Here is a 25,656-nt window from a genome sequence, read left to right as displayed (position 1 = left end):
GAAAGTGGTTGCGTGTTCAACATGGTCATGGCCTTCTAATGGTATATATGACACCTCCCGGGGGCTAAAAATCCCCTTTCAACTTGTAATTGTAATCATCATAGTGTTTTTTTTTCCTGATATGATGATGCATGGCCTATGGTTTGTCGCTAGCAAGGCTTTTTCTTCTTTTTTTTTTTTATCTTTCTTTCCCTTAAAATTTATGTTGATCATTTAAAATTTCATAGTAGTCCTTTTAGTTATTGATATTTAGGTAATTCTTGGACAAAGAAAGTTTACTTTTCTTTTTTGGTTTAATTAATTTGAGTTTTGAGATTAATAATTAAAGAGAATTTACTTTGGATGTATAAGATGAATGTGAAGAGTATGCTATTAAAATAGTATAAAATGAGGTCTTAATCCATCATAATAAAATTATCAAATAGTAACGGAATTACATCATGTATAGATTTGGAAAACCAATCTCAAGCTTCGATCCCTCTTCGATCAACCTTAATTGATCGAGCGCCATCTTGGCTCCTGTGCTAAGTAGAATATCATGGTCCAAACATTTTAATGATCAGTTTGATAATTTTAATGTTGGTGTTATAAATTCATGCATGCAATGTTGATCAATGTCCAAATTGAAGAAGACATTGCATATGAGGATGTGTTTGCATATAAGGTGAACCAAGACGGGTGGACTAATGGGAGGAGATCAGAATCATGCTAGAACAGAATCACCAAGATATTCAAGCATATAAAATAAAATATTTACTTAATTATATTTATTGAACTTATTTATTTAAATTAATTAAAATACCTCATAGCAAAGTTCTCACACCAAGCCCATTTGTGTTTCTAAAGAGGGGTTCATCTTGGTGTTATTGAAAATATAAATTTTCTTTTTCCTTTTCCTTCTTCTAACATTAGAACAAGGCTGGTATATATGAGCAGTAACTATAAAGACTTGTATAAAAGAAATCTAGTCATGTTTGTTTTCCTAGAATCTTTCAAACATTGTAAATCATTGTTGATATCCTATGTTATCTCTCATAATATTTTAGCTTATAGTATCTCGAGTGCTAATAAAACAATTTTATCATCATTTCCTTCGACATCAGCATCCACTAGATTGGGACTTCTTTTGAAAACAATTTTTTTTCACCTCACCAAGAAATCAAATAAATGCATTTTTATCTAAGCGTTTCAACTTAATTTTCAGTTGACATCAACAATTTTTTATTCTGATTGTAACAAAAAATATTAACCCCGCAACTCTTTTTGCAATTGAAAAAAAAATCCCTACATTCCACAAAGTAAAATGAAATCAAATTAGTTATCAATGATATTTTGGTTCAAGTGATCCGTCACCTATTTTTTTTTAAACAAGATTTTAAATTCGACTCTTGTTAATAAAATATTCTATTATTGGAAAAACTTTACCTCTTAATGAGCCCGTTCCGACTCAATCAAATTAGTTAATAAAATATTCTATTATTGAAAAAACTTTACCTTTTAGTGAGCCGTTCCGACTCAATCATTAGGTCCAATGAACTTCTAAGTACCGGGATCTAGAAAAAAAAAAAAAATCAAACTAGTTACAATACATTGAATTGGATTTTGCATGTTTTTTCTTCTACAGTACCTCATTATGAGGTTAGCATGAGAATCATTGGGAAGTAATGTTCCAAGTTGCAGACAGGTAAGTTACGCGTAAGAACTAGCCTTTAAAGGGAGGCAGTGGCTAGAAACTGCTTCCCTGTAGGCAGAATCAATCCACCCGAGGAAAGGCTCACATCTGAGCAGGTAGGTGGTGAGGAAATAGCTTGCAGAGAATGAACAAAAGGTTTAGTGTGCAGTCATAGTGTAGAGGCTAGAGTAGCATGTTTCATATGATAAAGTAAAAATTCCACAAGACGAACAAATTAGCATGCTTGTATATTTCTCACGACAGCTGAATTTATGAATATTAGTCCAATCTAGCAGTTCACTACAATATTCTAACAACTGGGGGAATTTTTCTATCCTCCAGGGAGGTTTTGTGGAACTTGAATTATTCTTACAAAATTTTTATTGTCCAGTCATCGGAAACCTGGACAGCTGGTTTGCGGATGGTTACTACAGAAGATCCACGCCCCCCTTGAAGCATGAGGGGCCCGAGTTCAACTTCAGTCTTCTGATTTGCCGGCTCAATGAGAGCATTCTTTGGTCCAGGAGAGTAACCTAGCAGTATAATCCTTTCGAGGATGCTCTTTGATGAAAATTGGGATTTGCTACTGCTGGAGGGGGCCAGATTTATGGATGTAAGCTTTCCATTAGCAAAGACAAAACGGCGATGGATGTAAGCCCCTTGCAAAAATTCATAGCTTTTTCCATCATCGATGTATAGCTCGCCTTCAGCTGCTTGAGAACTGTTTAGAGCTATCACCTGTTCCACCAGAGATATGATCAATCACTCATGATTTCAACAGCATTTAAGAGTGAGTTATCAAAGGCAATTATAGAAAAAATATATATATCAAAATCATAGGCATCAAACCTAGATGAGTTTTTTTTTTTTTAAATAGAAAATGTAATGGAATTACAGTTATTTTGTTGACTTCAAAAAAGTAAAAAAATCCGCCTTGACATGCATGCACATGCTCGTCTGTATACCATAAGAAGGCACAGCCGCAGCCGCAAGAATTGCAAGCAAATTCAGGTTCTATATACCAACCACCTCAGTAGGATCAAAAGTTACATTGCAGGGGCAAGTTAAAAGAAACTCGAGAACAAAATATACTGATTCCAAAATCTAAAAAGTTAAGAGCAGTTGAGACTGGCATGTCCGAATGAGCATCAGGCTGTTAGCTACATACCAGTGTATAAGGATCGTTCACCATCTGCGTGGAGCTTCGACGAAGCCGGTCTTTCCTGGGTATAATAGTTCCAGCCCTTTGAAAAGCGGGAACACTTTCCTCTTTAGCCTCCAGCTTGTGGGTTTTGCCTCCCTTGTATGCAGCTCCAGTTCTAATGTCATACCATAATTCTTTCCCAGGCAGGTAAACAGATGCGTATTTTGCTCGCTGGATGGATGAAACCACAAATTTAAATTTGTTAAACAAAAGAAGAGGAGAAACTATATTAAATAAAGGGCAAACAACGAAATCCATTGCAAAATATGTAAAAAAATTTGGTTGCAGTAGCACCTCAGTGTAGATTCCTTGCACCAGGAGACTACTTCCAACCATGAAAGCCTCATCATTGCTGAAAGTAATTTCATCAGAAGGAAATTCCATCCACAAGGGGCGCATGACAGGAATGCCAGTAGTGTTTGCCTCTCTAAATAATGTGTAGAAATAAGGGAGCAACATGTAACGAACATGTATGGCCTCTCTTATTAGCCGTGTGTTTTTCTCTCTGCAATCATTTAAAGAGCATCCATTTACCAAACTTATCAGATACTGAACATAATTTAAAATGAACAGTGGAAGAATAGAATAAAAGAAAACACTGGGAGGATATAGGTTATTGCAAGAGAATAACAATTCATTAAGTTTCAATTTATCCCAGACTTGCAGCACATGCAACCACAATTTTTTGCAGATTTACAAAGACCAGATTTCAAATATCATCAAACTTCTTTTCTTCACTCAGTATCTGTATAAAGTCCGGTTCTTCTGTCTGGAAACTTTTGCATGTCATACATTGGAGTTCAAGACCATCAACAGTATCACTTGAATTTATGCTCCAAGACAAAACTACTCAGAAACACTATGCTACAGCTCACTTTATGAATCAAACCCTCCCATATGATGCAAGTGAACTATCTCATTGACATGATCTCATGCTCACAAGATCAAGGCAAAGAATATAAACTGTTAGTATAGCCAAGTGAGCATTTTCAGTTGGCAGATGCGAAAGCTGCCAGCTACACTTGTTTTACAGACAAAAGCTGGCCAGGATAGGTAAGTTAAGTGTCCACTCATCAAAGAGCGTTATCAAAAGTCAGGGACCAGAATCACAAATTGTCCTCAAATTGGTTATTTATTAATAGATTCTAGGGCAATTTTTAACACATTCAAGACCAATAATGTCATAAAGAATACCTAATCTAGCTATCTCAGCAAGATAATAATAATAAGAAGAAAAAAAACGCTAAAGCATATACTTAAATCCCATAGGTATGGAGGGGAAATGATAACCAAGCAAAAGCTATCATGCTGTCATTTATACCACAACCACAAGGTCAGAATAAAGTTTAATCTCTATATAGACTGGAATAATGGATATGCCTAGATTGAACAAGGGAAGAAGAGTAAGAAAAATACACAAGAACAACGTAGAACGCCACTATCAATCACGAGTGCCCTCCCTGCTCAATGCCTTCATGCCCAAATATATATAAAAAAAGGGCCAAACATAGTTGAATGGAATAAATAGAAAAGTTATACCCAAATAACCAAGGTTCTCGTCTTTTGGTGTCCTGATGGGCATGGGCCCTGAAGAAAGGATAGAAGGCACCAAGTTGATACCAGCGAACTAATAACTCAGGCTCTGGGTTGCCAAAGAACCCACCAACATCCGCACCTAGAAGACGGGTTTTGAAGAAATAACAAAATGATTAAATGTAATCATCTGACAAAACAATACAAATGATTAGGAAAAAAAAGAATTGCATTTACCAGAGAATGAAATTCCAGAGAGACCAAGTGTCAAGATCATTGGAACTGAAACCCTCAGATGATCCCAATCTGCTGTGTTATCTCCTGTCCAAACAGATCCATATCTTTGACTCCCTGGGAAGAAGGCTCTTGACAAAACAAAAGGCCTGTCATTCCCAACCCCACGTTTTAGAAGACCATTAGATGTTGCCATGTGGAAGTAGTAGCCATAGGCGTTATGCAACTCCCGGTGTTCAATGTCTCCATGGTGTAAAGCATCTCTTGGCATTGAGACCTGGTTACAACACATATTGAGTTCATTAAACCCTTTCATCTCTGTTACTCCATTTTAAAAAATAATAAATGGTAGAATTTATCGTAAGTCCTAGTTCAGAATTCTCTCTGTAGCAGGAGGGGGGGGGGAATGTAAATACTCTCAGGTGCAACCTCTCATTGACTCTAATAAGAACAATAAGTAATAACACAGAATCTCTCTGTAGAGGAATCACTCCAATTTATGTTTAAAGAAAAGCAATTGGCAAGCATACAAAAAAACTCCCCATCTTTTGTTCTGTTCCCCTCTTAAATACCAGCCAAGGAATTACAATATAATACGTAATTAAGACCTAATACTAATCTGAATAGGAAACTACCAGCTAACAAGGATAATATAACTAACAGCTAATAAGCTTATAACAGCTTTAGTTTCTTCCCTGTCTCCTGATTTGCATCAGGAGGAGGAGGAAGGGGAGGGGTTGTAAAACCAAGAAACTCTTGGGGGTTAAACTTCTTTGACAGCCTCTGCCCAAAATCTTATGCTATTGCCAATCATAATAGACAGAATGGGAAATGTAGCCGCGATGAAATTATTTTTTCCATCCTTTAGGTTCTCAAGTTCATAGACAAGCAGCATTTTAAACGCCTCTTACAAGTAGCTAAGCCATCAAATAAATTCCTGGTTTTCTATACAAGCATGCTACATCTTAGGGTACGCACATTCACTCCAAGATTTAAACTTATAATCAAACCAAAATTGATTTAATCTATCGGACCATATTATCTGAAGACAGAATATGCAATAGACATCATCCAGTATTGTTAATAAACCTATCTACAAATTGCAATGCTAATGGCTTACTTTGATTTTTACACTAGATTTCAATTCTCAACATGTCTTTATCTAATATTAGGAAATCAAGTGGAAGCTGAAATCTATCCACAGACCACGCCTGCATTCTCCTAGTGAGCACAAGGCTCGTTCATCATTAACATTTAAATTCTAAGTCTTTCTGGCAAAAACTAGTAAGAACATAAAACTTGTGGCATGCTATCATCTACCAACTTATATAAGGAAATTAGAAAATATAATAAATGAAAGAATAAAAAGGAAAGAAATATTATTCAGTAACCAAGAAGCATACCTCTGGACCATTGAAGACAGAAGGCTCATTCATATCATTCCAAATATATAATGAAGGAGTTGAACCAACATAATTTTCATACGAGAACTTATCACCCCACCACGACCTAATCTCTGGATTAACCATATCCAAATAAGAAGATGAACCAGGCCAGCACCACCCATCAAAATCCTTTCCACTTGCATCCCTCACATAATACCCTTTCTCAGTAGCCTCCTTGTGCACCCTAAAGGAATCATCCCTCTTAATATGAGGATCCACAATAGTCACCATATGCCTCCCTTTGGCTGCCAACTTCTTTTGCATCTCCTCTGGGTTTGGAAACAACACTGGATCCCATGTAAAATACCTTTTACCATCTGTATGCTCAATATCAAGCCACAAAACATCATATGGAATATCATGCTCATCAAATTTTGCATCCACATTCTCCACATCCTCTTCATCCCTATAATTCCACCTACATTGATGATACGCAATGGAAAACAACTGTGGCATCGAAGGTCTCCCTGTTACACTCGTATACTGTTTCACAACATCTTTTGGTCCCGGACCAACAAAGAAAAACGCATCCACAATCCCCGCCTCACTCATCCAAAACGTATCAATACTCTTCTGCTTAACCAACTCGATCCCATACTCCGCATCCCACCCATCTCCTAACACATCAATCTGCATTTCCGCAGCATTCAACCAAAAGAACCCCGCACTCCTCCCTTCTTTGCCATGCGAAATCATCAAAGGAATCGACCCATACAATCCAAATGGAGACTCGTTCAAATACTCAAACACATCCAAATTAAACAGCCTATATGGCTCCGAATCTTTCTCAACTCCCGGCCCTCTAGTCGGCTTCAACGCCAAACTCGTTGCGTGTTCCGGAATCCCCGAAACAAATTCAGCATTATAAAATGAAACATCAAAGCTAATCGATTGTGGCCCATAAGGTCTCGTATCAGTATGAGACCTAAACCTCTCCTCCCAATTATCATCACTACCACTATCCTCATTATTGTCGCTATCTTGCTTTTCTTGTTTCACTCTCAATTGCTCGAAATCAAATAACTGATGAGAGTTTAGCGAAATTAATTTCTGATTACCCGACTTCTTATCACGAATGTAGATCTCAAATGGATCGTGACGGAGAACGGCGTCGTACCCATCAGATAAGTAAACAACCGTTGATGGAGAGGATTCGCCGTCAACAGTTTCTGTTGAGAGTCGTTGGAGCCAGAGCTTATTAGATTCGAACTCTGGAAGGACGACATCAGGGACCTGAAACCGTCGTTTAGGAGCAGGTGGGTCCGGGTGGTTGTAATCTTCGTCGATTTTGAGACGTAGGATTCCATCTTGGTAGACGGAGAGGGAGAGAATCAAGGGTCGGATTTGTTCATCAGTTTTAGAGAGTAGTGTAGCGGTTAAGTCGCCGTTGGAGATGGAGATGCTGTGAGGGGTTAGAGTGCACGCGCCGGGGGAGCGAGAACGAGCGCGTTTGCAGAAGGGAGTTTGGTGGCAGTTGCGGAATTCTTCTCGTTTGAAGGAAAGGACTGTTTGGGAGGTGAGGAAGAGGAGGGAAAGGATGAAGGGAGCGAGGGGCTTCATTGGAGAGAGGGAGAGAGTGAGAGAAGAGAGAGGAAAGAAGAAGAGAGAAGAGGAAGAACTAATTGTAATTTCGTAAAATAAATTGTAGTTGGGTTTTGGGCTTCTGTATTTCAAACTATAGAGGAGATTGCCCGGTCCGGCCCAAATTAACTACTTGATTGTTTTGCCCGAAGACTTGTTTCCGTCGTCGTGACAGCCCGATCCTCAATTACCGATTATGAGGATTGATTATAAAAAAAATATCCTCTAGTTTACCTTCTTTTTTTTTTTTTTTTATCTCAATTTTTTTAGAAATTATATTTTACATTATTGGTTAAACGAAAATTTTTTAAATGAGATAAAATAAGTAAATTAAATTACTTTAATATATAATAAAGGAGAAAATCAAACAAATAACAAATGGGACACTCTTTTCTCAAGTTATAACATTATCTCTTCGATCAAATTAAAAACAAAATCAAAATCAAAATCAAGTTTTTTTTAATCGATGTCTCCCTTATCGTGACATGCGCTGTTGATTCACGTCCAATTTATCTCGTCTCGTGTCATTGTAGTCTTTTCCTTTTCTCATCTAATTTTTGTTCATGTTTTTATGGTAATGGATAATCCAATTCAAAAAAAGTGAAGCTCTGGATCCAACATGTCAAGATCTAATAAATATAATTTAAACATTTTTAACATCAAACAAAATTTTTTATATATACAGAAAAGATGCAAAAAAGAAATTAGTGGGGTCTTGTGCCTCTCTTTCCCACGAGAAATATCTTGAAGCAGAAACAAATAAAAGCCGCTTCCTTGGAAGTGGAGTGTTTCATGTTTACAAAAGTTGATGCGAACTCCATGGTCATCTTTCACCCATCAGCGATTCCAGAAGAGCAGCCTCTTCTTCCTGCAAAAAAGTGTGAAGAAACTCTAATCACTGAGGAATTGGGTGGCTTGTGTAAAGAGAGAGAGAGCACCTACTTACCACAAGGGCATTGAATTCGGTCTCCTCGTCTATGGCACTTATGATAGCTGGGTCCTCTAAGAGATCCTGTTACAATAATCAGAGAGTATAAGAGCTAAATCAAGTGGTTATACTTAACTTTAAATGAAGAAAATCATCACTTTGATAAGAAACATCAATGAAATGCTTAAACAATCTCATCAAGAAGAGCCTCCTTGTGCAGGTAATTACTCTCAAGATACAGACTGGCCACCATTATTCCTTCAAATCTTGATTCTGGTGAGAAACTCAAATCCATAACTTCCCTAACCCTATCTTGTTTTTATATCAACAACTTCAAGTAAATGCTTAGCCTACTGAGAAGGAACCTTTTTTTGACTAAGGGTTGGGAGCTATAAAGTACATAGAGTCAAGTTTTTGGGAAAGGAACAAACAGGTCTAACCATGGGCGACAAAAGCAAAGGCCATGCTAAGATCCCATTATGTGCCTCTGCAATGCATGGAATTACTATTCCTGGTAAATGAGAGTGAAAAAGAACTGGACACTTCTTGAGTGATAAAATCACGGTAGCTAATTTGATCACATGTGCATGGACACAAATATTAGTAGGCAGCAACCATGGGTATCTATGATATTTGGAAAGTGCCACCTATTTTGCATAACTTTGCTTGCATGGCGTAAAATTGCAAGTCCAATTAACCTATTCCATTAAGGTAGGATTAGAAACAATATTGCTACATGCTACAAAAGACAAATTGCAGTTCTGGGACAAAAAATTCAGCAAGTCTTTTTATAGTACTACTTTCTACTGCTCATGAGAGTGTGTGTGTGTGTGTGTTTGAAGCGAAGATTTAAAATATGAAAATAATCCTTAATGCAAAAGGAAATGGAACAATATGGAAACAAAAGGAAAAGGTAAACAAGCTCCATCATGAAACTTATGTTGCTTACATCATCAGCTATTTGCAACTGCCCATCCTGATCCTGCACAAACAAAATTCAACTTCGGTAAGTTCCATTTCTATTCCATGGTTCGCTCGAGTCTCCCTGTTCTTGAGCCAAAAACTTCTAATTGAAGTTTTCTTAATTTCTTTCTTTTACTTCTCTCTCTCTCTCTTGACTGGTAATTCTCCTTTCATTTAATCGACTTCTGGCAGTTTTTCACAACAAACAACATGAAATCAAGCCTTGAAAATAAAAAATAGAACTGGTTTTCATTAAGTTTGGATAAAACTAGAATTTCATACAAATATCCAACCCTTCCAGCCAACAAAATTCAATACCATAGCAGAGCATTATTGTTGTTTCATTGATGCTAATTGAGTAAAGCATGTGGACTCCTGTAAAGAGCTTTAAATTGTTATCCATGGGACTACATTTTCAGGTTTATTAAGGATCTAACATCCTCTTCTCCTTAGATCTCTTCATTTATAAGAAGAACAGATTAAAAACAGTACCTTAACAGCGACAAAAAGAAGTGGATCGGATGGTGTATAAATCATATAATGGGCGCCATCCTGCAAGACAAAAAAAAGGTAAAGAAAAAACAAACTAAACATTTGAAGGGAGTGCAATCCACAATTAATGTGATGTAATGGTGAATTGTCCATTGCAATGGTAAAAGTTTGTTGGGCATGAAAACCAAGAGGTTGCTTGTTTAAAGCCTAGCGGAATATCTTTACAGTTTCCTTCACAGGATAACTTAGTAATAGTCTTCAATCTATATATGTGATAAACTCAAACAATTCTTCATTTAGGACCTTCCAGTTAATATTCACTTCAAGAAAACAAGATAAAATATAGAGTTTGGATTCCCAAGTCCAGGCATATGAATTCTTTGTGAACATAACTGCAAAACCACAATAATTTGCATCAAACTGAAGAAGAACAGAGTGCACACCCAAATAAGGATGCTATAGATACTATTTTATGATATGGCCAAAGAAGAGTTTGCTAGTGCAGTTGGAGGAGTTCAGTAGCAAAGTTGTCAAAAATGGTTTTTACAGCAACCAAGATTTCCTTCAAATCCTTGTGCTCTCTTGCAAATGCAACTTGCGATTGTTTCATGCCATCAACTGATACTCAGTAGCTTGCAGATTATATTAGAAGCACGCGTGCACACACATACATGGAGAAGCTTGTCCTCAAAAAAAAAAAAAAAAATCAAATTTAAGACTACACATATATACTCAGAACCTAAGGCTATTATCATTACCAGATGGAAGCATGTAATTTCCACACCTTCATTTGGCAAACCATCTATATCTTCCCCATCATCTGCAGCATTTTAGCAAAATATCTCATGAAGAAAATAACTTATATCAGCTGTCATATTTATCCATCAATATTTTTGGAGAAACCCAATACACGAAATATATGCAAGAGGGTGTCAGTAGGTAAGGAAGAGAGAAAAGGGGTAAAAAAGAGAGGACTTCATACAGGTTCTGAAAACAGAAGAATCAATCAAGTCAAAAAAAATTCTAGTTGAGCATATAAAGGAAGTATCAACAACAAAGATAACAAAATTCCCAGGTGCCCATCTTCATAACATATGTAGTAAACATAATCGTAAATGACATAGCATATTGCATATGGTGATGGGATGCACCCATTATGCATGCTGAAGAGCATCTATTATTGGGCAATTCCAATAAGCAATGGAAGATTAATGATAGTAATCCACCATGATTTTTTTAAGAATTTCCCAAAAACATTGTCTTAAGAATGCTCCAGTATGTGCAACTACTCATGTGAAACCTCTCAGGAATACTATGCCAATAGAGACACGACATTTTACTTAAGAAATACCACAACAAAAGTTGGCCACTGAGATATTTATATAATTAATTATAGCTGCGAAAAAATATCAAAATCTTAAGGAGTTTAAATATCAAAGGGTGGGTCATACCTGTCCGGAAATCAAATATGTCATCCTCTGAGTAACAAAACCCTCCTCTTGCCGTATAACAGAGTCTGATAAGAAAAAATCCAAACGGTAGGAAATGCGAACAGGAACAAACTTTTAAAAAATGATTCATGATATTTTCTGTCCACCTAAAAATTCAATTATACCCGCTATGCACTAAATGCATGTGTATCTTGGCCAGAGCATATGCAGCAGCTGGAAGAATAGATTCAACTTCTCCATCACTGACCTATAAAACATAGAAAATTATAGACTACTAGGGTTGGTTACTATTTGCAAAAAAGAAGGCATTTCCTCAATGCTGCAGACGGGAAAATGACAGAATGTGTGCTTTTGTGTCCATGAATCCTTCAGCAAAAGGAAGAAAGAGGTATCTTTCAAAGATGAATTTTTCCCTTCCAATGTTCCATTCAAGAAATACCAAATTTGAAACCAAACATTGCATGATATCGAACGATTAAGAAACAGTGTCAGTGCCAAAACTCAATCATTTAATGTTTCATAATTGAAGAGCAGAGAAACATACCGCAGACCAACCGTCAATATTTACACTCTTCAATATCTGAACAGGCCTGCAAAAATGAATCTATTTAATACACCAACAAGTATTCCATCACATATATTGCAGCAAAGTCACTCACGTGTCAGCTGGACATAGCAGCATGCATTCATCCCCTCGTGAACTTCTAAATATTCTCCTTATAACACACTCCAATGGATAATTATTCGTGGGATCAACCTGTCAGTAAATCTTCAGAATCTTCTGAATTGTTGAATGGGAAAATAAACATTTCCCTAACGTATCAAATCTTCCCATTTTTTTTCTTTTTCGTTTTTTTCAAGGCAATGAAACTAGAAAGAAAAACCCAACAAAAAAAAAAAACACGGCAAAGAGCACCCGAAAGGAGCAGCAAAACACAGAAATAACAGAAACTCAAAGAGCACTGAAGCAGAAAAAAAGTTATAAATTAGAAGAAAAAAAACCAATAGAAAGCAGAAGAAAAGAAATCACCATGGTGACAATCCGCTTAGTAGAAGCCAAGAGAACCCTTCCACTATCATCCACAACAAACCCAGCTGGTGGTTTAGGCAGAGGCATATTTGGATGGGTAGATACTTTTCTTGAAACCGAATCCGAATAAAAGCTATCATCACTATCATCGTCGTCGTCGTCATCAACCTGGACATCAGCAAGACCGCCATCATCTTTAACAATCTCGACATCCCTCAAATTCAAATTATCACCACTGCCACCCTTACTTCTTCTTTTCTTCTTCTTGTTAGTATTAGGCGAAGCTGTAGAAGAAGAGGAGGAGCGTTTCTTGACGGGTCCAGTTTGGGACTTGGCGGTGGCATGACAAATGGGGAGTCTAATAGAGTTAGGGTTTTGGATTGAGATTGGAAATGAGACAAATGTGTTTTGTTTCTTACTAGAAGAAAAAGAAGAAGGGAAGGGAGTGAGTTTTTGAAGAGCTGTGGAGATGGATAAGGTGGCCATTAATGAGTGTTTGTTCTAGTCTCTCCTTCCGGCTCAGCTACAACTCAACTCACTGAGTCACCGTCCTAGCTTCTAAGCAGAGGCAACACAAATCTGTGGCTAGCTGTTTGCAAACTTTACCACCTCCACTGCATCGTGGGTTGGGGCGGTAGAGGAAGAAGGATATTTATTTGGCTGCAAATTCCAAACAGTAAATTGTTTTATTTGGTCCCTGTATTTTTAACCTCATTATTACTTAGCCCCTAAATTTTGAAAAACATATAAATTAGTTCCTTGACTCTTGTACAACCGTCTCAGAAATTTTGTTTTCCTCTTAAATTCGGAATGTACATTTAGAAAATTTAAATTCAAGAGAAAAACCAATATAATGGGTAAATCATAATTGGAAATCTGGGGGGGAATTAGGCCGTGTTAAAGTTTTTTTTTTTCTTTTTCTTTTTTCTTGCTTCTCACATGTCATAAACCAATCAACAGCTTGAAGACAATAGAAAAAAGAACAAAATCTCACTTGATAGGATTTATTTTGCAGAAATATATTGAATTGATTGACATTGAATGCCTCAAATAAATAAGCATTGGCTTTCTGCCTATTTCCCAATACAAATTACAGTACCTCATACAAAACACTACAGTTTCTCCCTATAACTCAGAGGAAGATTGAGGGGAAAAACCTTATAGTGGAGGGTAATATAATCTCCCCCCTTTTTTTGTTTTTTTTGTTCTTTCTAGCTAAGCATGTGAATTTGTATGCTATGTGGTTGGATCTTCTTGCTGCTGGTGCTGCTGATTTCAGCTGCATACTGCTTCAACAGCAAGTCTCCTGGTGAAGTCTGGACACAAACCCTTGTTGAAGTTCTCCTCTGTTAGTTCTATAGCGCACTCGGTTTTGTTTAGACAGGCCTGCAATATTTCCAGTGCAGTATTATCAGTAAAAAAAACCATTGTTTATGCATTCTTTTATTTTCATTTTTGGATTAGGATGAAGCAAAGAAACATTTTAACGCAAGGAAAAGGCTAGAGTGAAGTACGAAGGAATTATGTTTCCTACCTTTTCAACAACAGAAATGGAATTGGGGTCGTGGCATTCTCCCTCGCTGTAAGATCCGCATTTTCCAGTAGGAGTTCCAAAACTGGCAAATTTTACAGCTGATATAACGGCATTTTGGGGGCACCCCAAATGGACAGAGGCCTTGGAATTGGAGTTCTTGCTTCCAGCTTCCTGCAATGATTTTTGATCAGCTGAGGGGTAATCCTCGGCGATGAGAGCACATATGCTGGACGTTTTTCGTCTCGAGAACGTAATTTTTTCTGGATCTCCACCTTTCTCCTCAAAAATCACCAGCAAGTTTCCAGATGGCTTGAACCAAGAACGTGGAACATGGTACCTGACACACACAGAATGCAAACTTTCTGATATTGCAACAACAAAATTAATTACTTGGTCATGCATGTATGATATTGTTGTTTTCCACCAGAAACAGAAAATGGAAACAAAATAACTGATAAATTTTCATGAGGACCAACTAGGTCGAATAGCAGGGTGCATTGTGAAGCCTTGCGAATTATTCCACAAATATTAACAATTGTGGTTGCATAAAATTCAGATTTTACTTAGAAATATGCACAAAAGCCCCTTAGCTGAATCAATAGGCTTAAGGCTGGCAGATAACTTAAGATCTACAGCATCATCTATTTATTTCCAAAAGCTGATTATCAGCAAACCATCAATCCTTTGGAAACTAGGTATAGTTAGAAAATTATATACATTCATCATGTAGATAGTTACGAAAAAAACTTCCAAAATTTTGTAATTTTGATGCATAGACTCCTGCAACGATGCAGTGGTTAATCATTTGAGTTCTACTGATATCCATTTGGATGCAGTGAAGCAATTAAGAGAGACAAAAAACATTCAACGATCTCATCAAAAATTTATCAGTTTTCCGTTTACCATCTTTGTGTTGGTTGACCACACCCAGTAAAGCATTTGTCTGGCATGAATTTGCCTCTGTAGTCGCATTCTGTAACACACTTTTCATGAACAGAACTTTTCCTGGGCCAGTATCTTCCAATTTCTTCTCCATTCAACCATGCTAGACCCTTTCCCATATGAAGCATATCCAGCCCAACAGGTTCATTCCCTGCTGGTGGGTCCAGAACAACCTATGAATTTAAAAATTAATTAGTCATATGCATTAAATGCTTGGAATGCAGTGGCGACGTTCACCTCCAAAGGATATAAGTACAGTATATAGCATAGCTGAAAGAGATCTTCACTAAATGCTTACCTTGTACCATGTCAAAGGTTGCTTCTTTGGTGGTTCTGATGTTGTAACCCAACTTACACTATTCACTCCCTCAGGCTTGTATATACCAAGCTTTTCTCCTTGCAACCCAATCTGGGAGAAACAGGATTGAAAAAAGAGTCAAGGCTTTGTAAAATTTAAAATGCCACACATTAGTCATGAATATCAATCCGAATTTGGCTATTTCAAATTCTGCATCCCTCAAACGCTGCTTCCTGCTGAAGAAACATGATACAGTCAATGGGCCATGGAGTCCCCCATCTGTCACATCATATTGCTAATTCTCATGTTTTAAATTTTGAAGGATTGGGACCTTAAATTCTGTACAGCATTAGGATTCACGAGCCCTTTGTAATTATGAACCTCATGCTACCTTGTTTTTGTACAACCAAACCCGTTTTACAACTTCTATCCAATGTATCCAAAATAAATTTCAAGAGGAAAATCCAAAAGTGAATCTGTCATTGCAAAACAATCAATTACTTGTTTTCCAGGAAAAAAACCATTAAAAAACAACACAAAAATGACTAGATGTTATTTAATTGGGAACTTGTCTTTCATTATTTTCCAAGGCAAATTGCATAAAATATTCTCAACAGAAATTGATTATCACAGCAGTAATTAAGGAGTCGTAATGCAATTTTTAGACAGCGTTACTTCATATTCATTTTTACTGTGATTTTGTATACAGTATTACTTCACATACAGGTTTGCAGTGAAGATTTTCAAGGAAAACTAATTTACCTTAGACTAAAGCAACGGAAAGGGAGAAAATTTTGCTCTCTCAACCAAAGGGAAAAAACCTTATCTTAAAACAGACATTATTACTCCTTTTGTCTGACAGCATGCACAGTCAATATTCACAAAGAAGAATACCTTATAGATCCAGTTAAAATGAGACAAGTCAACAGTGCCATTGTTGAATCCTTCAATCTTAACACTTGTTAGTCCAGCTCCTACCCATTCGTAAAATGAGCCTGCATTCTGAAAGCAACAAAAAGGAGTGTTGAGTCTTTTCAATTTGTTGCATTTTACGAAACCAAACACATGACAAGATAAAGCATGACATCACAAATAACTTCAAAGAAGTGGAATATGTTCCAGCTTTTAGTGCCAGCCAATGTTTGATGTTCTGTGGAAGAAAGTTTTACAGATGGCTTCCCCGAAAGTGCACGTAACAGAGAATGAATACTCTATAACTAGGTTCTACATTCTCTCAAAGCGTATAAAGCCCCCAGACAAACTTTTTCATCAGTCAAACACAAGATGAATCTATAAAGGGGAAAATATGTGATACTTTGATTGGAGCCCATTCTGATGATGACCTAGATTCTAGATAATACTACAAACATAAGAATTTTAAGACAATGTCACAACATCATATGGCTTCCACACAATTTTTACACCTGCCAATATTTTTGGATATCACATTAAACTGGACAGGTTTTAAATGAAGCATAGATTGGGCCTAGGTAAGACCATAAACATTTGGCAATATCCTTCAAACTACTAGATAAATAATTCATAAATCCATCACTAGGATAAAAGACCATTCCACGGGATGAAATTTTTCATACTTTTGAAAGCAACTTGGTAGATAATGCAATTAACATCTAGAGATCAATACTGATGTTGAAATTGAAATCCAAGCAGTATTGTTACAAAAACAGCTAGTCAAAGTTGGTCTTCATCACAGACACAAAATTATCAGCATGAAAGTTGAAATAAAACCTAAAGGCTTCAGAAAATGTAAATTGGTAATTAAATAAAAAGATGAAAATAATAAAAGTAGCTCACTTGTAGGCCAACAGTCATGCTTAGGAGAGCAATTTCATTCTTCCCTGCCTTGAGAGATATGGGATTCTTAAATTTGAAGGGTGAATGCGAGCCATTTCCAGATGCACTACCTGAATATTGGCAATTAGATATAGTAATATAATTGCAAGCTGTAGCTTGTATAAATATAATTTGTCAAAGAGATACCAAGAAGAACATTGTATTATCTATTTAACGCAGCTTCCTCAAAAAAAAAAAAATTATATATGATGTAATGCAACCATGGTGCAGTAAAACCTAGCAAGCATAACAAATCTTCATAATCTTAACCCTAAGAACTGCCAGGTCTCCTTCAGATGATATATTTTGAGAAAACAGCGGTTTGTTCCTGCATAAGTTCCTTGAATGCTTCATAGAACAAGAGTTCTGTGATTAGAACTTCTTAATGTCTCCGAAGATGTATAGGCATCTTCTATCTAGTTTCTTGTTTGTCCATCCTTGCTGCATCAAGTACAGCTAAGTAAATAAAAGCTAGAGTGGGCTCTAGTTTCCTGAAAAGACTGTCTTATTCTATCGTGTGCTATCAAGGAGAAATCTCCAAATTCACCAATCAGAATATCAGATTGAGGAACTGAGCAGGATAAGTGTGATATTTCACAAATGTTAAAGAATGTCTGGGAATCAATAATTATCATAGCTCAATTCACAACTTTTTCAAAAATCCTCCCATCAAGAATCTTGATGGACAAAAGATTGTAGCCTTCCGGTAGACCAATAGAAGGAGCTAGAAATTTTGGTTCTTAAACTATGTATACCCAATAATAGGCAAAGAAACTTAGAGAGTAACCACGTACAACATTGAGGAACCTATGTGCTAAGACTTCATAGCAAGCTATCACACTTGACTAGCTTTGAATATAAAAATAGTGCAAACGCAAAATATAGTGGTAAGAGGGGGGAAAAGAATATTAATTGCATATTTCAAAATTGACCAGACAAGTTTCAAGAGAATCATAATAAAATAAATTTGCTCCTAAAAGGAATGAACCAGATAATAACCTTGAAGTTCCTGATTCACAAAAGCATGAAGAGCATGACCCATTGATTCAATAAGAAGAACTGGATGTCTTCCCTCTTTCAAGAACTCTTCATTTTCACCAACAACAATACTGCCATTGAAGAATTCTATTAAGTTCAAAACCAATCTTAAAGTACAATAGACCTCTTCTATAAATAAAAAATCATTTTTATACAAATCACATTTAAGTAGGAATAATCCAGTGCTACAGATGGACACGGTTAATAATTTCTTTTCCTCATTTTTTAAGCATAAATATATAAGCTCACATATAAATCATGGAATTATTATGCAACATCAATTGCACATGTCATATTTAGAAAATAGGTAGCAAGATAGCAATGATGGTTTAAATTGATTCTTAAATATTGAGTAGGGTACAAGATTTGAAGATTAGGAGAAGAAGACAAGACTCCAGAGAAAGATCAAAGGGAACCACTTGTTAAGGTACAAAGAACTGGAGTGAGATGAAGCACCCAAGACCATCATAAAAAATAAATAAATAATAATTTTGCCCATCAAAATGCTGGTTGAACATTTAATTCATTTTTCAGTCAGAATATGCATTCTAAGCATAGCACTCACTAGACTTACTAAAGTGTCTGATCTATGGATATGGAAATTACATGAAAGAATTCTATTTCCTTGAGGATAAAAAAATAAACACACACATACAATGTGTTTTAATTTACATTTTTTTATCATGTCCAATTAATCATAAAACCATGCGGAAATCGATAACATTAGAATAGCAGAGTAAACATCCAAATACTAATCCAGGCAATTAGTTTTAGTAGAGCAACACCAACCTTGTTGTGTACCAGAGGTAGTCCGTGGTATCTTTTGTGGTGTTGATATGATCCACAAAACCATTTTTCATTAAGTCAGGTTCTCCCCAAATCCCAGCTTTCTCCATGAATACTTCCCATTTAAGAGCTTTTGAGCCATCCTTTTGCTGTAAATTGTCAGGTACCATTTCAACTAAAGCAGTCTGGGAAGTTACCTGTTGAAAATTTCACGCACAAGTGCAGAGCCTAATTCAGAACAAGAATTGTGTGATAGAATATAGGACAAGCCAATTTCATTACAACAGACTAACTGCCTGATATTAATCTGCTATTAGGAAAGAGTTACTGGAGTTTTCTAGTCTTATGATAGGATGGATGCTTGATGTTTTTAGTTTTGTAATCCGTCCTTTTCTAAGCTTTGCAGTGAGCCATACCAACTACTTCCTCACCACAAGGAGAAACTTTCATTCTCAGTATCTCAGCCTTACCAAAAACTTTTCCATGTAATATTTTCATTTATTTTTTGCAGTGATAGCAATGGCTGAATTTATTTTTCAGTGGGATGATGAACACTGTAGAAATATCATTGTCACATACAGACTCAAACAATTGAAAGGATAAGAATACAGGAGCAAACCATATATGGGTCATTGTACGCATTTAATTTCAACTAGGTTTGATGCATAGCTCATAGGCTGAAAATTATCATGACTCTTATTTTGTGGGTACTTAACCCTTATGAAAAGATCTTATACCTCGTGATGCACTAAAATTTCTGCACTCTGGTGTAAATCATATTTGGTAGTAGTAAGTTTATCAGAATGCTTGAATTTCATTATATGAAGACATTACCTTTGCAGTGTTATAGACTACATTCTTGCAGTCAGGCAGAATGCTAACCGACCAGGCTGGCAGCTTATATGACACATTCTGAAATTCAACTGTCTTGTCATTTTTATCATCTATGTTAGCAAGGAAAGCAACACAACCACCTGATGCATCAGCATAGACGTCGGCCTGCAATAAGTGATCAGTACAATGAATGTATAGTTTCAGGGAACACCAGCATAAAACACAGCCCAAATAGGAATTGCATAAACATAACATCAATATGACCAGTACAGCGCTGGAATTCACATCCACCAATCATGCAATCTGAAATTTCAATACCTAATTGTACTAAATGACAACAAATGTTAGAATTTATGTCGCAGTTCTAGACATATGGCCAAATGACAGATTGCTCACAACTCTACAGATGATATGCAGACAGCAAAGATAATCCCATTCTGAAGTCTGATTTTCATATTGTTGTCATTCGGTACAATCAAACCAAACACTGATCCAAAAGAAAGTGAGGCAACAAAAACAAATTTGACTTTGCAGTAATACTACCCATATTGCAAGTTTCAATAACATCATTTTGTGTAGTACACAAAGCAAAGTCAAGAATCCATCTCTTGATGGCTTCATCAGGAAATTTTGTAGAAACTAGAAGAGAAAAGAGAAAACAGAGTATCATGAGGGAAATAAGGCATCCATCAATTTATATAATGAAATGCTTTGGATTTATCTACAGCTAAATATGGAAGCCAAACTAGTAAAAAGTAAATTGGGAAAATAAATATGTAAAATTTTGCATGTGCCTGAGTTAGGAAGAGCAGAAAGGCACCTCTTGGGAAGGACCCAGTGATAAATTAACTGGCTTGCTGTTCAGTAGGACATGCTCACATAACTTTATAGCTTTATGAAGTTCCTTCAGGTGTCCCCACTTTGGTAGCCTAGGCAAACCTATCAGCAAAGTCAGAACTCATAAAATTGACATTATGCACATGCTCAATTTCACATTGCAGATGCAGAACATGAGCACGTGACAATTAGAAGGTGAAAATGTAAAGTATTCACCATATTCATCAATTGGTGCCTCATAATCATAACTTGTTGTGATGAACGGTCCACCTGCAGTGCGACCAAAATTTGTTCCTCCATGATACTAAACCACAGAGGACCAAGCAGCAGTGATATGTTAATTATAGAAATCATCATACATTAACAGAAACTTTAAACTGACTCTGATCAGCACGATTTAAGAATCAAAGAAGTATAGCACTCTAACTGTGGATCAAATACACTATATGTGAAAAAGTGAAAATCAACTAGAGAATTCAAGACAGAATATCAAGTAAATTACCATGTAATAATTTTGTACACTGCCACCTTTCTGGAAAAAGCGAGCAACAGAGAAAGCAACATCTTCAGCTGGCCTGTGAGGATTAGGGGCCCCAAATGTCTGAAACCTGAAAAAGACAGTGTTGGTCCCGCTTAAATGCTTTGGAAGTTACTGTACATTTCATACTAGACCCAATAAGGCTACAATGCAAGAGCCAGTGAATCGATCCAGATGGATCAAAACAGACCACCTCTCCAGTGGAGGCCTCCTTGAATAGGAGTGATCACCCATTATGAGATGCTAAGCAGAATAGATAACGACAATAACAACTGAACCAAAAGATTGATAAGCAGTTTTAGACTACAGAATCTCTCAAGGAAGCACAGGAATGATATGACTAAATTCTGTCTGATTACAAATCTAAATAAGACCTTTATGCCTTCAGGGTCCAGATATAATGACTTTTATGCAGAGACAATTCTTCAATTTCTCAAAGAGCTACTTTACACGTGTTGATTACTTTCAGTAGTTACAAAGAGTTAGAGATATGTAACTAGGTAGTTAAAAAATCATATTTTGTACACATAGGTTCTTTCTGCTTAACGTTTCACTACTCTCTAATTCATTGAAATTGTTCACCACCTGGTGTGTAATTAGTAAGCATGGGATGATTTACAGCATTAACCTACCATATATGAAATTCAAGTACTACTGTAGCATGGTCTCACTAGAACTAAAGCATATGGATGGCTAAATCACGGTTGTTAACAAATTTTCATAAGCTGGCGAAGATTATACATAGCAAATAGGGGCAAGAACAGGAATTAAACATTACCATCCAGGCCAATTCTCAGTCCAAATTTTAGGCTTGTCTGGAAAAATAGGTTTAAACTGATCACAGTAGAAGGAATTACAAGTATTTATCTGCACCAACAAGGATGGAAGAAGAAATGAGTAAAAACAATTATACAATTTTTACGCAGGGCTAATATATACGATACCAAGTGTTTTATGACCCTTCTATTAATACAGTTATCACAACGACCCTCAACTTATCAATTAAAAACCAATCACTAATAGTCGTACAGCATGCAGATGCAACACATACAAAATGGTATGTCAACTCAAAACTTAATGTAGCCTTAGTTCCAACTAAAAAAATTCAGCCAAATGTAGTACAGGGTTAAAAAAAACTCCTCTTCAAGTATAATAATGCACTAGCTTGTATCCAGCAGTCCCATTTAGCCAGTTTTTGAGATACCTAGATTTTAGGGATGTTATAAACTCTCACCACAGAGGGAGGAGCGTCGAACTGCTGGCACATTATCCAAGGCACACCTGTATTTTGAGAAACAGCCATTTGTGCTGCCCATGCAGCATATCGCTTTCCACCTTCTCCATAAGCACCTTCATAGTATCCATATTCATTTTCAACCTGCAATTGAAACCAGGTGCATTGGTTATGTAAAGGCAAAGAAGCCCAATCTCAGTAAAAGGAAGATGACATGAAAATGACAAAAGAAACAGAACAAAAGAGTGGGCCATAGTTAGTTCAATTATGCACGGAAAAAACTCAGGAAGTGCTTCAAAAATTTGCATCATTTAATAAGCCTCTCTTGAAAAAGAACTATCTAAGATTCTGACATCATTTGAAGGTAGCGAAACGTTCAGTGAGATCAGTTCATAAAAGTAGCACAATTACCTCTAATAGTACAAGCCACATTTATATGTACTAAAGGAGACATATTCAATAACTAAAAGCCATTTGGATGGTATACTCTGTTAAGGGAATGTTCAAAAAATCAAGGCTCATCACCTGAAAGAGCCACAATCCTCCATATTGCAAAAGTGCAAACCAAATGGTTGAAATCAAAGTAAGGAAAACAAATGACAATTCTTCTTGATTTTATTGAATGTTGAATCGAAAATTGATAAATATTAGAAACAGAGATCATAGTTATACTTGCCTGAGACAAAATTATGGGACCCCCCTGCGATGCAAAGAGCTTTTCTTTCTTCATTAGCTTAACTATGTATGTCGTGAATTCCTCCATGTAGTACTAAACACCAAAGAGTTGGGAAAAAGAAAAAGAAAAAAAAAAACATCAGAAAACATCAATATTTCAATCACATGTGAATGAAGATTCAGGAACAGGAATCTAAAGATCCTCTTACTAATGAGACTCCTGAGATCCCACTGTCATACCTTGAAATTATAATTATCAGTCCGGAAGACAGTTCCATTAACGTAATGCAACCAGACTGGTATACCCCTATTTGTACACGATTGAAAGTAAGGAAAGTGACGAGAAACGAATAAAAAGTACTTATGAAAAAAAAATGTGAAATGTTTTTAAGATATAAGTGAAAGGAAAAATCCATTATCATTCAAAAAGCTGTATAATCTAAGACGGCTACAATCATACCCAAAATTCCATTCAGCTGCAACGAATGGGCCAATCCGAAGGATTAAATACATCCCAGCCTGCTGGACAATATTTATAAACTTGACCAGATCGAATCTTCCATCGAAATGATACTACAATTTCCCAATTACAACCAAAGAAATAGAAAGAGTCAATATTGAACTACAAAGATAAAAATGGAGAACTTTTACAGCCAAATGACTAGACATTGTCGTTCCACTCACCTCGGAAGGAGAAGTAGGCTGATGAACATTCCAAAATACATATGTTTCAATCACATCCACCCCTCCTTCCTTAGCTGTTTTTACCAGCTCTAGCCACATCTGCCACATACCACCATTCACATTAACAAAATTTACTATCAAAACCCAAAATGCAGAAAGCAATCTAGAATCCACGTTGCTAATACAATGAAGCCATGCACAATTACCATCCTAAAATACACATCACTTCTAGAAGAGAAAAACAGTACAACAATTCACTACACAATTCAACAAACATTTAGAACCCAGTAAAGCAATACAAAGAGTCGATCCAACAAGCTCTTAAAGCAAAACTCTCCAAACCCAGTTAGGAAAATCACCAGTTAAACAAATCCCCAAAGTAAACATACAACCTTTCCATTTTCCCATATTATTTTCCAGCATTTTCTTTAATAAAAAACAAGAAAACAGAAAACCCAGTTGAAGAAAAGTGACACTGACCGCAGGGACACTGCGAGGATAATGAATGGCAGCAGAAATAAGAAGCTTTCTTTCACCATTGATGATCAAAGACCTACTATCATAGCTCACATTGCCCGCAAAACACAATGTGAAACACAGAGAGAAAAAGAAAATGAGACCGAGTGCCATCAAAGGCAGTTTCTTTATCAGTTTTGCTGTTAGTTAAGAGTTCGCAACACGGTAGAGCATGTGTTAGTGTAGTGTTAAGAGTTGTAGTTCATTTTATAGGCGTGTTGGGATCAGCATTCAGTGATAGCTAGCAGACAAACATTGCCAGCCCATGCTTAGCATACATGGCAGGGTTTTAGAGAGAGAGAGAGAGACAGAGAGTAAAGAGGGTTTTAGAGATTTTTGGTAGATCTACTTTACATTGATATGGTGAGCCTAGTTAAAGTCAAAAAAGTTTTGCTGTCTCTTGAATTATTAGCTGAAAGATATAATTTTATAAAAATTGTGTTAAACTGTCAATTGGATTGGCTTGATGACACCTTATCAGTCAAATCTCAAATTGTGGTGACGTGGAAGATTTTTAAGAAAAAAAATTTAAATTTTTTTTTAATCATATTAAAAGATTAAATAATATGTTTAATAATTTTTTTTCTAATTTACTTAAAGCTCTTATTATTTTTTTATTTATTATTGTGTTTTTTTAATTTATTTGAACTATTTTTTAATTTATTTAAGGAGTTATAAGTCATTGACTATTTAAAAAATAAAATTTAGTAGTAAAATTGCAAATTAAAATTTTCATGTGATTTTTCAAATTTTTTTATCAAACAAAATATGATAACATTAAGTTTAAATTAGAAGGCATATCGTGTAACATAAAAATAAAAACAATAATAAGGAATTACACCATGTATGATCAAAATGTGGTATAAACACAGGATTTGAATGCCATAATTAAAAGGGTAGTTTTTGTTTTTATGATCCAATCATGTTTTTAAAAAAAATAAATTTTATTTTGTTTTAAATGAAATCTTTTATATTTTTAAATTATTTTGATATGCTGATATGAAAAATACATTTTAAAAAAATTAATTTGATGTATTTTTAATCGAAAAACACTTTAAAAAATAAATTTTTAAAAAAATAATTTAATATATTTCCAACCAAAAAACATTTTAAAAATAAATCTCCACATTCCAAACATTACCTCCATGCATGTGGATAGATAAGAATTTTATTTTTTTAACAGGATAATTAAGACTTGTGACGTTCGTTTATAAGGGTTTGTTATAGATGGTGAAAAAGCTTGCAAAATTATGTGTAAAAACTAAGAAGAAGAAGAAGAAGAAGAAGCAGCAGGAGGGGGAGGAGGTGGTGGCGGTGGTGGCGGTGGCGGTGGTTTAATTGAATACAGATGGA

The 25,656-nt window shown here is 35.9% G+C and overlaps 3 protein-coding genes across 3 annotated transcripts; all 3 read right to left on the bottom strand.

Annotated features, from left to right (window-relative positions):
- Positions 1-1,849: 1,849 nt before the first annotated feature.
- Positions 1,850-7,705, bottom strand: LOC118043467 (probable glucan 1,3-alpha-glucosidase). Its single transcript, XM_035051447.2, has 6 exons — positions 6,047-7,705; positions 4,647-4,920; positions 4,416-4,551; positions 3,171-3,381; positions 2,841-3,047; positions 1,850-2,410 (listed from the first exon to the last, which is right to left on the bottom strand). The coding sequence occupies exons 1-6, from the start codon at positions 7,646-7,648 to the stop codon at positions 2,042-2,044; spliced, it is 2,799 nt and encodes a 932-aa protein (XP_034907338.1). The 5' UTR covers positions 7,649-7,705; the 3' UTR covers positions 1,850-2,041.
- Positions 7,706-8,259: 554 nt separating this feature from the next.
- LOC118043465 (uncharacterized) lies at positions 8,260-13,171 on the bottom strand. The gene is made up of 10 exons (XM_035051446.2): positions 12,534-13,171; positions 12,163-12,260; positions 12,048-12,093; positions 11,668-11,750; positions 11,504-11,568; positions 10,811-10,872; positions 10,053-10,112; positions 9,547-9,579; positions 8,616-8,681; positions 8,260-8,537 (listed from the first exon to the last, which is right to left on the bottom strand). Exons 1-10 carry the CDS (start codon positions 13,017-13,019, stop codon positions 8,493-8,495), a joined length of 1,044 nt encoding a protein of 347 aa, XP_034907337.1. The 5' UTR covers positions 13,020-13,171; the 3' UTR covers positions 8,260-8,492.
- Positions 13,172-13,533: 362 nt separating this feature from the next.
- On the bottom strand, positions 13,534-24,662 carry LOC118043464 (beta-galactosidase 10). The gene is made up of 19 exons (XM_035051445.2): positions 24,268-24,662; positions 23,788-23,886; positions 23,564-23,676; positions 23,344-23,410; positions 23,105-23,197; positions 22,429-22,572; positions 21,973-22,061; positions 21,159-21,264; positions 20,873-20,960; positions 20,640-20,758; positions 19,820-19,984; positions 18,989-19,182; positions 18,161-18,270; positions 17,123-17,232; positions 16,202-16,309; positions 15,308-15,418; positions 14,971-15,182; positions 14,068-14,404; positions 13,534-13,919 (listed from the first exon to the last, which is right to left on the bottom strand). The coding sequence occupies exons 1-19, from the start codon at positions 24,415-24,417 to the stop codon at positions 13,809-13,811; spliced, it is 2,526 nt and encodes an 841-aa protein (XP_034907336.1). The 5' UTR covers positions 24,418-24,662; the 3' UTR covers positions 13,534-13,808.
- Positions 24,663-25,656: the final 994 nt, after the last annotated feature.

Source organism: Populus alba, chromosome 7, assembly GCF_005239225.2.
Source record: "Populus alba chromosome 7, ASM523922v2, whole genome shotgun sequence".
Lineage (NCBI taxonomy): Eukaryota > Viridiplantae > Streptophyta > Magnoliopsida > Malpighiales > Salicaceae > Populus > Populus alba.
Note: the sequence above shows the minus strand (reverse complement) of the source record. Positions and strands in the feature narration are given on the sequence as shown.

Bases quoted from the DNA above. Each gene is read 5' to 3' on its own strand.
- LOC118043465 (XM_035051446.2), bottom strand. From the start codon at position 13,019: ATGGCCACCTTATCCATCTCCACAGCTCTTCAAAAACTCACTCCCTTC. The intron at 12,261-12,533 runs GTGATTTCTTTT...ATTTACTGACAG, and splicing joins CTAAGCGGATTGTCACCATG to GTTGATCCCACGAATAATTA. The intron at 9,580-10,052 runs GTACTGTTTTTA...TTGTTTGTGCAG, and splicing joins TTCTTTTTGTCGCTGTTAAG to GATCAGGATGGGCAGTTGCA.
- LOC118043467 (XM_035051447.2), bottom strand. From the start codon at position 7,648: ATGAAGCCCCTCGCTCCCTTCATCCTTTCCCTCCTCTTCCTCACCTCC. The intron at 4,552-4,646 runs GTAAATGCAATT...CCCGTCTTCTAG, and splicing joins CTCTGGAATTTCATTCTCTG to GTGCGGATGTTGGTGGGTTC. The intron at 2,411-2,840 runs GTATGTAGCTAA...CTGGTGGAACAG, and splicing joins TGAACGATCCTTATACACTG to GTGATAGCTCTAAACAGTTC.
- LOC118043464 (XM_035051445.2), bottom strand. From the start codon at position 24,417: ATGGCACTCGGTCTCATTTTCTTTTTCTCTCTGTGTTTCACATTGTGT. The intron at 20,961-21,158 runs GTAATTTACTTG...TCTGTGGTTTAG, and splicing joins GTGTACAAAATTATTACATG to TATCATGGAGGAACAAATTT. The intron at 17,233-18,160 runs GTTATTATCTGG...GCCAATATTCAG, and splicing joins TGTGAATCAGGAACTTCAAG to GTAGTGCATCTGGAAATGGC.